This window comes from Ursus arctos, unplaced genomic scaffold, assembly GCF_023065955.2.
Source record: "Ursus arctos isolate Adak ecotype North America unplaced genomic scaffold, UrsArc2.0 scaffold_24, whole genome shotgun sequence".
Taxonomy (NCBI): Eukaryota; Metazoa; Chordata; class Mammalia; order Carnivora; family Ursidae; genus Ursus; species Ursus arctos.
In genome coordinates, this window is record NW_026622919.1 from 41,931,187 (window position 1) to 41,945,056 (window position 13,870).

The 13,870-nt window shown below is 39.9% G+C and overlaps 1 protein-coding gene across 1 annotated transcript in view; it reads left to right on the forward strand.

Annotated features, from left to right (window-relative positions):
- Positions 1-13,870, forward strand: part of EFCAB5 (EF-hand calcium binding domain 5) — a 186,755-nt gene that overhangs the window by 137,546 nt on the left and 35,339 nt on the right. Inside the window, exons 14-15 of the mRNA XM_044390696.2 lie at positions 1,190-1,404; positions 2,944-3,100. Of these exons, the coding sequence (XP_044246631.1) occupies positions 1,190-1,404; positions 2,944-3,100 (372 nt within the window). The remainder of the gene's footprint in view (positions 1-1,189; positions 1,405-2,943; positions 3,101-13,870) is intronic.

Below are 13,870 nucleotides of genomic sequence, written 5' to 3' on the forward strand. Positions count from 1 at the left end.
AAACAAAACAAGCGAAGGAGAAAAAATAAGAGAGAGAGAGAGAGAGAGAGAGAAACAGACTCTTAATTATAGAGAACAAACTGGTGATTGCCAGAGTGGAGATGGGGGAGGGGGGAGGACGGGTGAAATAGGTGATGGGGATTAAAGAAGGCACTTGTGATGAGCACAGGGTGACGTATGGAAGTATTGAATCACTATATTGTACACCTGGAACTAATATCACCTTGTATGTTAACTAACTGGAATTTAAATAAAAACTTGAAACATGAAAAAAACCCAATTACCATAAAAGAATAAGATGATAAATTAGATCTCATCAAATAAAACTTTTGCTTATTAAAACATGTCATTAAAGAAGTGCATATATAAGCCACAGATATGGAAAAATACTTGAAATATTTGCAAAATTTTTATCTGACAAAGGACTGATATCCAGAAAATACTAAGATCTCCACAACTCAAAAATAAAAAGATAAACAACATAGTAATAAATGAGCAAAACATGTTAATAGATGCTTCACAAATTAAACACATAAGATTGGGCAATGAACACATGAAAAAAGTGTGCAATGTCATTAGTTATCATGAAAAACAGACTAACATCACAATGAGAAACCACTACATATGACCCAAATGGCTAAAATGAAAAAGACTGACAACACTGACTCTTGGCAAGATTGTGGAGAAACTGGAACTCTTCAGGGTTGTCGGTGGGAATTTAAAATGCTACCATTACTTCAGAAAATATCTGTGTTTATTGTAAAACCAAATACATATTTTCCCATGATCCAGAAATTCCAATCCCAGTTATTTATCCAATAGAGTTAAAAGCGTGTTTACAACAACAACAGCAGAACATATGTAAGAATATGTAAACCAGGTATATTTATAATAGCCTGAACTTTCTGGAAACACTCCAGGTATCTATCAGTAAGAGAATAAATAAAAAATTGTGATATATTTATAAATCAAATATTACTCAGCAATAAAAATGAACTGTTGGTACATGTGAAATGAAAATAAAAATATAAGCTGACAGTGAGGAAGAGATGTTTTCCTCAAGAAGGGAGGATGGGTTTCTGACAGGAAAAAGGTAGCAGATGTTTACTACAATAAGTACTCGTATATTTTCTCTAAGCTTTAAGAAACTGTTCACCTTACTGTTTGTTGTATGTTTCCTGCTTAATAGACCTATACTCAATTATCAGAAATATTCAGTCTTACAAGCAAGTAGAAGGTAGAAGTGCTTTCAATGGCGTTTCCATCAATCTGCTCCAGTTTGTGCAACTTCTGGAGACATTTGTTGGTGAAGATGCCCCCTTGAGTGTCAGTGAGACCCTCACATCCTTTTTTAAGAGGGGCTATGTTGAAACAAAAGAAGAGAAACTTGGGGGCTTAGAACAGGTGAGTAATATTATTTATTAATAAAACAGGTGGAGTCACTATTACTAATAAATCCCTCAACCTCAGTTGCTCCTAATGTGGCTCTTCAAAAATTTATAACCAAGGGGATGCTGATGGCTCAGTTCGTTGAGCATCTGACTTTTGGTCTCAACTCAGGTCTTGATCTCAGGGTCGTGAGTTCAAGCCCTGCATTGTGCCCCACAAGGGGCGTGAAGTCTACTTAAAAAAGAAATAAAGTTCATTTTTTAAAAAAGTTTTATAACCAAACTTATCACTTTATTTCAATGAGCATAGCCATTAAGTATTTTATTTTATTGTCAAATGTTCCAAGATCACACTCCGGAGAATTCATTCCCCTAATAATAACATGACCGCTGGTAGCAGGAGATGGTTTATTGTACAGCTTTCTTTTTCCTCCTCTGAAGCTTGAAGAGCAGATTCTGAGGAGCAGATCTATGTGTATGTGCAAAAAATGGGTGTGTATGCACACTATCTGCTCTGTGAATGCATTTACTAACGCACATACCTAGGTGTACAATTACAATTTGTATATGTATTTTTATTCATGTGAATCCAGACTCCAGTTCTTTCCTAAGAACTTACATTAGCTGATATGAACAATCTATGTGCCCTTTTATGAAATACATAACTCACATCCACCAGGCATATTCACTAATCTCAGCAGTCTTATGAGTCTTCTCAACCTAATTTCTAGGGTTGGTATCCCTTTTGCCTCCTCAATTGCAATTCCCCCATTTAACCAAATGCTATATATTCACTTTCTTTTAGCAATTAAATCTATCTAGAGAATAATTTAGTTATTATCTGACTGATATGATTAATCTAGTAAAAAACCCAAAAGGTAAATAAAATCAACATCAAGTTAGGTCAACGTTAAATTATAAAAAATAATTTTTTGAACACGGTCATTTTTCATTGTTTGAACATTGCCCTTCATCCTCCTTCAATACACAGCATATTCCACCAAGAAGCCAGGTAGAGCACACCATGTGCTTATCATATTCCTGAACAACCAGTGAGGGAGTGGAAAGGAATGAATCAAAGATTCGTAAGGCGGGTAGCCCCTTCCTAAGTTAATGTGCTTTAGTCCAATGTAGAAAATGCCTGTGTTTTTGTTTTGTTTTTTGTTTTTGGTCTAGGGGTAAAACAGAGAAATGGTATTTAAAGGATTAAAATTAAATGCTTCACGTCTGCCTTTGGCTCAGGTCATGATTTTAGGGTCCTGGGATCGAGCCCCGCATTGGGCTCCCTGTTGGGTGGGGAGTCTACTTCTTCTTCTCCCTCTACCCCTCCCCCCACTCTTGCTCTCTCTCCCACTCACACACTCTCTCTCAAATAAATAAATAAAATCTTTTTAAAAAATTAAATGCTTCATTTTCCCATTAATATCATGCTTAGTCCCAGCTTTTTTTATAAAGCTATTTTTAGAAATAGTGCTGCGCTTTTTGAGGAATAAACATAGGGTGGCAGCTAACACAATGGATAATGTGTCCTGTGCTTTGTTACCCTGTTACCCAGACTAGACAAAATGCTTCCAGAGCCCGACGGGAACTTCTCCTAGAAGCTGTGTTCCAGAAATGGGACAGTGCTGGCTCAGGCTTCCTGGATCTGAAGGAAGTTGACGAACTTTTGTACACATACAAGGAGGGAATGGAAAAAGAATCTATGAAGAAAGGTAAAAAGACAAGAATTTTCTTATTAAAGCTGTGGTAACACCTTGGCTTCAAATTTTCCAGTACTATGACATATAGAGTTAAAACTCTGGTTCTGAAACCACAAGGCACCACTTCACACCTGTTAGTATGGCTATAATTTTTTCAGCTTTATTGCAACATAGAACATGTTGTAAGTTTAAGGTGTACAGTGTGTTGATCTGATACATTTATATACTGCAAAATGATTACCACAGTAGCATTAGTTAACACCTCTATCGCTTCACATAATTATCACTTCTTTTTTGTACTGAGAACATTTAAGACCTACTCTTAGCAATTTTAAGTATATAATACAGTATTGTTAACTATAACCACCATGCTGTACATTAGAGCCACAGAACTTATTCATCTTATAGTCAGAAGTGTATGCCCTTTGGGGCACCTTGGTGGCTCAGTCAGTTAAGCATCCGACTCTTAGTTTCTGCTCAGGTCATGACCTCAGAGTCATAGGAATGAGCCCCGGGTTGGGCTCTGCGCTCAGCATGGAGTCTGCTTGAGATTCTCTCCCTCTCCCTTTGCCTCCTCCCACTGCTTGCATGTGCTCTCTCTCTCTCTCTAAAATAAATCTTAAAAACCTTTAAAAAAAGATGTTTATAACCTTTGGCCAACATTCCCCAATCTCCCCCACCTCCACCCCCTAAGAACCACCATTTTATATTCTCAGTTTGACTTTTTTTAGATTCGACACATTAATGATATCATATACTATTTGTCTTTCTCTGTGTGATTTCACTCAGCATAATGGTTTCAAGATCCATCCACGGCAGCATGCCATCTTTTTCGTGACTAAATGATATTCCAGTGTGTGTGTGTGTGTGTGTGTGTGTGTGTGTGTTTAGGAACCACATTTTCTTTATTCATTCACCCATTCATGGACACTCAGGTGTTTTTCATGTCTTGACTATCATGAATAATTCTGCTATGAATACAGTGGTACAGATATACCTCTTCAAGATAGCGATTTCATTTCTTTCCATTAGATACTCAGAAGTGGCATTGCTCGATAATACGGCAATTCTATTTTTAATGTTTTGAGGAAACTCCATACTGTTTTTCCTAGTGGTTATACCAATTTACATTCCCACCAACAGTGCACAAGTGCTCCCTTTTCTCCACATCCTTGCCAACACTTGTTATCTCTTGTCTTTTTGACACTAGCCATTGTGACAGGTGTGAGATGATATCTCATTGTGGCTTTGGTTTGCATTTCTTTAATTGTTAGTGATGTTGAGCACCTTTTCATGCACCTTTTGGTCATTTGCATGTCTTCGGAAATATGTCTGTTCAGTTTCTTTGCCCATTTTATAATGTCTTATTTTGTTTTTTGCTGTTTAGTTGTGTGAATTCCTTACATCGTTTGGATATTAACCCCTTGTCAGATATGTGATTTGCAAGTATTTTCTCCTAGTCTGTAGGTTTCCTTTTCAGTTTTTGTTTGTCTCTTTTGTTGTGCAGAAACCTTTTTGTTTCAGGTAGTCCCACTTATTTACTTTTGCTTTTGTTGCTTATGTTGTACGGCTATAATTTTAAAAACAGAAAAATAACAAGTGTTGGCAAGGATCTAGAGAAGTTGCAACCCTCATGCCCTGCTGGTGGGAAGTGTAGAAAATGTCAGAGCTATCAGGAGTAGACTATGTTGTAGAGTGCTTTGTCCAAGAACTTAACTCTGCATGGTTAGATTCCTTCTGTGTACCTAGGTACCCTCACTCGTGGGGTTAAGAAAAATTAACAGTCTTCAGGGGCGCCTGGGTGGCTCAGTTGTTAAACGTCTGCATTTGGCTCAGGGCGTGATCCCGGAGTTCTGGGATGGAGCCCCACATCAGGCTCCTCCGCTGGGAGCCTGCTTCTTCCTCTCCCACTCCCCCTGCTTGTGTTCCCTCTCTCGATGGCTGTCTCTGTCTCTGTCGAATAAATAAATAAAATATTTAAAAAAAAGAAAAGAAAAAAAAAAGAAAAATTAACAGTCTTCAGTTCTGCCTATTTTCTCTTCTTGTTGTATCTGCCTCTACAAGGTCTGATTCACCTCTCAAGTGGGGCTGGCTTAAAAGTTTCTCCTGAATTTAATAATTTAACCACTTAATTCTCAAGACTTTTCTTTCTTTCTTTCTTTCTTTTTTCTTTCTTTCTTTCTTTCTTTCTTTCTTTCTTTCTTTCTTTCTTCTCTTTCTTTTTTATTACGTTCAGTTAGCCAACATATAGTACATCATTAGTTTCTGATATAGTGTTTGACAATTCATTAGTTGTGTAGAACACCCAGTGATGACTTTTCTTTACCTATACTACATTTTTCTCTTCTGATCAATACTTCCCAATCAAAAGTCACTAAAATTCTTATTCCAGTATAATAAGTTTCCTCATTCATTTGATTAGATTCCAGTATAAATTATTTTGCTTTCCACTGGGTTTAAAGATTTATCTGGTGACTTTTACATACTAGATTTTTTTTTAATATCTATAATTCTATTTTTACTACATTAGTTGAGTTATTTTCTTAATAGTTGCTCTGAAGTTTATCATACACACCTTAAGATATCAGATCTACCACAGATACTAATTTAATTCTAGTGTGATATAGAAAAATTATTACTATAGGTATTTTTCTTTTTTTTTTTAATAATGATTTTTTATTATATTATGTTAGTCACCATACAGTACATCCCCAGTTTTCGATGTAAGGCTCGATGATTCATTAGTTGTGTATAACACCCAGTGCACCATGCAATATGTGCCCTCCTTACTACCCATCACCGGTCTATCCCATTCCCCCACCCCCCTCCCCTCTGTAGCCCTCAGTTTGTTTCTCATAGTCCATAGTCTCTCATGTTTCATTCCCTCTTCTGATTACCCCCCCTTTCTTTATCCCTTTCTTCCCCTACTGATCATTCTAGTTCTTATGTTCCATAGATGAGAGAAATCATATGATAGTTGTCTTTCTCTGCTTGACTTATTTCACTTAGCATTATCTCCTCCAGTGCCGTCCATGTTGTAGCAAATGTTGAGAACTCATTCTTTCTGATTGCTGAGTAATATTCCATTGTATATATGGACCACAACTTCTTAATCCAGTCATCTGTTGAAGGGCATCTCGGCTCCTTCCATGATTTAGCTATTGTGGACATTGCTGCTATGAACATTGGGGTGCGTATGGCCCTTCTCTTCACTACGTCTGTATCTTTGGGGTAAACACCCAGTAGTGCAATGGCTGGATCATAGGGTAGCTCAATTTTTAACTTTTTAAGGGACCTCCACACGGTTTTCCAGAGTGGCTGTACCAACTTGCACTCCCACCAACAATGTAGGAGGGATCCCCTTTCTCCACATCCTCTCCAACAATTGTTGTTTCTTGCCTTGTCTATTTTTGCCATTCTAACTGGCGTAAGGTGGTATCTCAGTGTGGTTTTGATTTGAATTTCCTTGATGGCTAATGATTTTGAACATTTTTTCATGTGTCTGTTAGCCATTTGTATGTCTTCATTGGAAAAGTGTCTGTTCATATCTTCTGCCCATTTTTTGATTTGCTTATTTGTTTCTCGTGTATTGAGTTTGAGAAGTTCTTTGTAGATCTTGGATACCAGTCCTTTATCTGTAGTGTCATTTGCAAATATCTTCTCCCATTCCGTGGGCTGCCTCTTAGTTTTTCTGACTGTTTCCTTGGCTGTGCAGAAACTTCTAATCTTGATGAAGTCCCATAAATTCATTTTGTCTTTTGTTTCTCTTGCCTTTGGGGATGTATCATGAAAAAGGTTGCTTTGGCTGATGTCGTAGAGGTTGCTGCCTATGTTCTCCTCTAGAATTTTGATGGATTCCTGTCTCACATCGAGGTCTTTCATCCATTTGGAGTTTATTTTTGTGTATGGTGTGAGATAGTGGTCAAGTTTCATTCTTTTGCATGTAGCTGTCCAATTTTCCCAGCACCATTTATTGAAGAGACTGTCTTTTTCCCACCGGATGTTTTTTCCTGCTTTATCAAATATTAGTTGCCCGAAGAGCTGAGGGTCCATTTCTGGGCTCTCTATGCTGTTCCATTGGTCTATGTGTCTGTTTTTGTGCCAGTGCCATGCTGTCTTTGTGATCACAGCTTTGTAGTACAGCTCGAAATCCGGCATTGTGATGCCCCCAGCTTTGTTTTTCCTTTTCAACAGTTCCTTGGAGATTCGGGGCCTTTTCTGGTTCCATACAAATTTAAGGACTATTTGTTCCAGTTCTTTGAAAAATGTCCTCGGTATTTTGATCGGGATAGCATTGAAAGTGTAGATTGCTCTGGGTAGCATGGACATTTTAACTATGTTAATTCTTCCGATCCATGAGCATGGAATATCTTTCCATCTTTTTATGTCTTCCTCAATGTCTTTCAAGAGGGATTTATAGTTTCTAGAATAAAGGTCCTTTACGTCTCTGGTTAAGTTAATTCCAAGGTAACGTATGGTTTTTGGTGCTACTGTAAATGGGATGGATTCCCTGATTTCTCTTTCTTCGTTCTTGTTATTCGTGTACAGAAATGCAACTGATTTCTGAGCATTGATTTTGTATCCCGCCACGTTACTGAATTGCTCTATAACTTCTAATAGTTTGGGAGTGGCTTCTTTTGGGTTTTCCATATAGAGTATCATGTCGTCTGCGAAGAGAGACATTTTGACTTCTTCTTTGCCGATTTGAATACCTTTGATCCCTTTTTGTTGTCTGATTGCTGTTGCAAGGACTTCTAGTACTATGTTGAATAATAGTGGCGAGAGTGGCATCCTTGTCGTGTTCCTGATCTTAAGGGAAAGGCTTCCAGCTTTTCCCCATTGAGAATAATATTTGCAGTAGGCTTTTCATAGATGGCTTTTATGAGATTGAGAAATGTACCTTCTATTCCTACACTCTGAAGGGTTTTAATCAGGAAAGGATGCTGTATTTTGTCAAATGCTTTTTCGGCATCGATTGAGAGGATCATATGGTTCTTGAGTCTTTTCTTGTTGATATGATGTATCACGCTGATTGATTTGCGAATATTGAACCACGCTTGCATCCCAGGTATGAATCCCACTTGATCGTGGTGGATAATCCTTTTAATGAACTGTTGGATTCTATTAGCAAGTATCTTGTTGAGGATTTTGGCGTCCATATTCATTAGGGAAATCGGTCTGTAATTCTCCTTTTTGAGGGGGTCTTTGCCTGGTTTGGGGATCAAGGTAATATTGGCCTCATAGAATGAGTTTGGTAGCTTTCCTTCTGTTTCTATTTTTTGAAATAGCTTTAGGAGAATAGGTATTATTTCTTCTTTGAATGTTTGGTAGAATTCCCCAGGAAAACCTTCCGGGCCTGGAGTTTTGTTATTTGGAAGGTTGTTTATCACTGACTCAATTTCTTCATAATTAATTGGCCTGTTTAAGAAATCAATTTCTTCCAGTTTCAATCTTGGTAGTTTATAGGTTTCCAGGAAGGATTCCATCTCTTCCAGATTGCTTAGTTTATTGGCATATAGCTGTTGATAAAAATTTCTAATAATCCTTCCAATTTCAATGGTGTTCGTCGTGACCTCTCCTTTTTCATTCATAATTTTAATAATCTGGGTCCTTTCTCTTTTCTTTTGGATAAGTGTTGCCAGTGGTCTGTCAATTTTATTGATTCTCTCCAAGAACCAGCTTCTAGTCCTGTTGATCTGCTCTACTGTACTTCTGGTTTCTGCTTGATTGATTTCAGCTTTAATTTTGGTCAACTGCTTCCTTGTGCGTGGATTAGGCCTGTCCCTCTGTTGCTGTTCCAGCTTCTTGAGGTGAGAATATAAAAACTGCATTTTAGATTTTTCTATTCTTTTGAGTGAGGCTTGGATGGCTATGTATTTCCCCCTTAGGACTGCCTTTGCAGTATCCCATAGGTTTTGGACTGTTGTATTTTCATTCTCATTGGTCTCCATAAATTGTTTAATTTGATTTTTGATTTCCTGGTTTATCAAGTCATTCCTGAGCAGGATGGTTCTTAGTCTCCAAGTGTTTGAGTTTCTTCCAAATTTTTCCTTGTGGTTGAGTTCCAATTTCAGAGCGTTGTGGTCTGAGAATATGCAGGGGATAATTTCAATCTTTTGGTATCGGCTGAGACCTGTTTTGTGTCCCAGAACATGGTCTATTCTTGAAAATGTTCCATGGGCATTAGAATAGAATGAGTATTCTTTGGTTCTGGGGTGTAGTGTTCTATATATATCTAAGAGGTCCAACTCGTCGAGTATGGCATTCAAAGCCTTTGATTCTTTGCTTAGTTTTTGCCAGGGTGTTCTGTCTATTTCTGAGAGTGGAGTGTTGAGGTCCCCTACTATTAATGTATTTTTATCTATATGTCTCTTTATTCTGGTTAAGAGTTGGCTTGTGTATCTTGCTGCTCCCCTGTTGGGGGCATATATATTTATAATTGTCATATCCACTTGTTGAATACTTCCTTTAAGAATAATATAGTGCCCTTCTGCATCTCTAACTATAGTCTGTAGTTTAAAATCCAATTTATCTGATATGAGAATTGCTACCCCAGCTTTCTTTTGAGGTCCATTTGCGTGAAAGATGGTACTCCATCCCCTTACTCTCAGTCTGAATGCATCTTTGGGTTCGAAATGAGTCTCTTGTAGACAGCAAATGGATGGGTCATTTCTTTTTATCCAATCTGCAACCCTGTGGCGTTTAAAGCAAGAATTTAAACCATTAATGTTAAGGCTGAGTACTGACAGATATGCTTTTAATTCTGCCATGTTGTCAGTAAAGTCTTTGTTTGTATTGGCTGTGACTTTCTGTTTTGTATCACTCTTGGGGCCTTTTTACTTTTATAGAACCCCCCGTAATACCTCCTGTAGGGCTGGTTTCGTGGTTACGAAATTGGCTAGTGACTGTCGATTCTGAAATGTCTTTATTTCTCCATCAATTCTGAATGACAGCCTTGCTGGATAAAGGATCCTTGGCTGCATGTTTTTCTCTGAAAGAGCTTTAAAAATGCTCCCCCAACCCTTTCTCTCATTCCAGGTCTGTGGAGACAGGTCTGACGTAATTCTGATGCCTTTGCCTTGGTACGTGAGAAATTTCTTTGCCCTGGCCGCTTTCAATACTGTATCCTTGGATCTCATATTTGCGAATTGCACTATGACGTGACGTGATGTAGGTCTGTCATGGTTGAGCTTGGGAGGGGTCCTCTCTGCCTCTTGGACACGAATTTTTGTTTCCCTTGCTAGATTAGGGAAGTTTTCAGCTACAATTTGTTCAAATATCTCTTCTAGACCTCTGTTTTTCTCCACCCCCTCGGGGATGCCGATGATTCTAACATTGGATCGTTTCGTTGAGTCAGTAATCTCCCGTAGCCAACATTCGTGGGCGTGGATTTTTTTAAGACTATCTTCTATTTTTATTTTTTCCTCTATTAACCCATCCTCCAATTCACTAACCCTTTCCTCCGCTTCGGTGACCCTGGCCGTCAGAGCCTCTAGTTTTGCCTGCATTTGGCTCATAGAATTTTTAATTTCTGTCAAATTAGCTCTCATTTCCGCCCTTAGGGATTCTATATTCTCAGTAATATTTTCCTGAATACTTTTTTCAAGTCTACTCATTATCTTGACCATTTTTACTCTGAATTCCATTTCTGATAATTTGGTTACATCCATATCCGTTACTTCTGTGGCAGAGGCCACTGACTCACTGTCTTTTCTTTGCTGGGGGGGGCTTCTCCTTTTTGTCATTTTAATGAGGGGAGGTTGCGGGGTTGTCCAGAGCCCAAAATTATTGACTGGGTCCCAGGCCGTGCCCCTTGTTTTATAGGGATCTTAGAGATGTGGGCTTCTTCTTTAAAGATTTTATTTATTTACTTATCTGAGAGAGGGAGACAGACAGTCAGCAAGAACGGAACAGAAGCAGGGGAGTGAGAGAGGAAGACGCAGGCTCCCAGCGGAGGAGCCCGATGAGGGACTCCTTTCCGGAACGCCGGGATCACGCCCTAAGCCGGAGACAGGCGCTCAATGACTGCGCCACCGAGGCGCCTCGGGTTGTGGGCTTCTTGATTTTTCAGCCTGTCTTCTGGGGGAGGGGCCTGCCGCGCCGATACTCAGGCAACCCTGTTTGGTTAGAGTCTCCGTGTCCCCTGCGATGGGAGGATGGGGATAGGCACTCTCTGAGCCGGTATTTCCAGGCTTTTGTTCTCTGGCGGCTTTCCCTGGCGGCCGGCTATGCCTCTTCTGAGGGTCAGAGCAGCAGAGGCTGCATTATCTCAGAACAGAGGGATTGCGGCCCGTTCTCCACTGATGTTCTGGCCACTTTAACTCTGTTACTGTTGGTGCTGCTCAACCCTGCAGCGTCCCGGGATGTGCGTCCCACACCCGGCGTCCCTGCCCTCACTTCCAGGGCCGGCGTGTCTCTGTCCTTTGTGTTTCTAATGCCGCCAGCCACCGGCCACCCCGCGCGCTCCCGGGTCTCCCGGTCTCAGTCTATGCCCGGTGAGCACACCTCGATTCTGGAGTTTCGTGAGAAGCCTGGTGGCGCCCGCACCTGGTTCAGGGTCTCAGTCTGCTGTTTCGCGGGTGCCGACCGTGAGTCCGCCCGCTCCCCCGTGCAGGTGGCCCTGCAGCCGCCAGCCGCCCCGCGCGCGCTCCGGGAGTTCCCGGTCTCAGTCTGGATCCCGTGAGCACAGCGGGATTCCGGTGTTCCGGGAGATGCCTGGTGGCGCGCGCGTTCACGGCTCACCGGTCTCATACCGCTCTCTCGCGGGTGCCCTCTGTGAGTCCGCCGCTCCCCGGTGCAGGTGGCTGCCGCTTCCCGGCGCCCAAACGCGGCGGCTCCCTCCCCCTTCCGTTTATCTTCCGATATCCGTGCACGGTTTACAGCTCCCCTCTTCGTACCTCAATACTCAGCGCTGGAGATGTTCATTTGTAGAGATCCAGATGCATCATCCTGCGTCTCAGGCTGATTCCGTGGTTATTTAGGCTGGTCTGGTACCTATCCAGCTCGACTCAGGGGACCGGCTGAAAAAGGGGTCCCCTACTTCTCCGCCATCTTAACTCAATCCCTGGAGTTTTGCAGTTCTCATTGGTTGGTAAACTTGATGTTGGCTGGATGTTCTTGCTCTCTATAGGTATTTTTCTATTCCCCTCTTTTTTTGTGCTAGTGTTGTTACACATAATAGAATACACATTATATAAATAATATATACTAACTATATATACATATGTTGGAGATATAAATGCCAATCATTTTAAACAAAAAAATATTATTATTAATTACTATAAAATAGTTCAGGAGGCTAAAAGCAAAAACACAAGAAATAACTAGTATTGGCAAGGATGTGGAGAAAAATAAACCCTCATGTACTACAGGTGGAAATGCAAATTGGTGCATTTTATATATATATATATATATATATATATATATATATATATATATATATAACAGAGTATTACTCAATCATAAAAAAGAACGAAATCTTGCCATTTGTAACAACATGGATAGACCTAGGGGTATAATGCCAAGATGGAATACATAGACGCCAATATCCCTTATTGTCCTCCTTAGTCAAACAACTGCATTCATTTGCACACATCTACAAAAAAATTTAAAATAAAAGAATTTTATAGATTTCCATCACAATACAATATTACAGTCATTTCAGTTTGAAGTTCATGCTTTCCTTTATATATTAAATTCATATATTCCTTTAGCAAAGGTAAAACATACTAGATTTCCAATTCATAAAGTATACCGTGCATGATAAGAAAGAATGATCAGGGTTAGTTATGTTCTTCAACCCTTTCAAAATTATTGTATTCATTGATCTTCAAATGTTACCTAAGTTTATCAGTTGTCATGTGTTTTTCATTCACTATGTCTTCTGCAAACTTTACATTACACTACACTACTTATCTTAGACTGCATCCAAAGAATGAAGCATCAAAGGGCACAATGAGGTGGTTTCCACTTATAAGGTGGACAAATTTCATAATACAGAATCATGTCCTATAGAGGAAAGAACACTACACAATGGTCAAGAGAGCTGGGTTCCAATACTGGATCTTTCACTTAATGGTCACATGGCTAGGGGTGCCTGGGTGGCTCAGTCGGTTAAGCATCTGCCTTCGGCTCAGGTCATGATCCCAGGGTCCTCGGATCGAGCCCCACATCAGTCTCCCTGCTCAGTGGGCAGTCTGCCTTTCCTTCTCCCTCTGCCTCTCCCTCTGCCTCCCCCTCTAATAAATAAGTAAAATCTTTTTTTAAAAATGGTCACATGACCAAAGGCAAATTACTGAAACTCGACAGATCCAGGTGTCTTCATTTGTAAAAGGCAGGAGTTAGACATGATGATTTCTAGAATTTAAGAAACCTGAGGATGATATTACAAGGAAGTTCCAATACATATGACTGAAGTACAGCAATAGGGATAGGTAGAAAGCATAAAACTTAATGGATTAAGCCCAGCAAATGAGAAGGAGGAAAGTAATGAGGAGGCAGAATCTGCTGCCAGAAATAAATTTCGGCAAGCAGAAGAACAAATTATTCTCTCCAAGGGTAGGCTTACACAAAATGACTCTCTGAACACATATTGGTAGCCACCTGGCCTGAGGAGATGATTGCTGAGCTGATGGCCATATGGAAGCAGAAAGGCAGATTTAGCTTCCTTTAAAAAGGGAGAAAAATCTTTTTTTTAATAGATTTTATTTATTTATTTGACAGAGAGAGAGACAGCCAGCGAGAGAGGGAATACGAGCAGGGGGAGTGGGAGAGGAAGAAGCA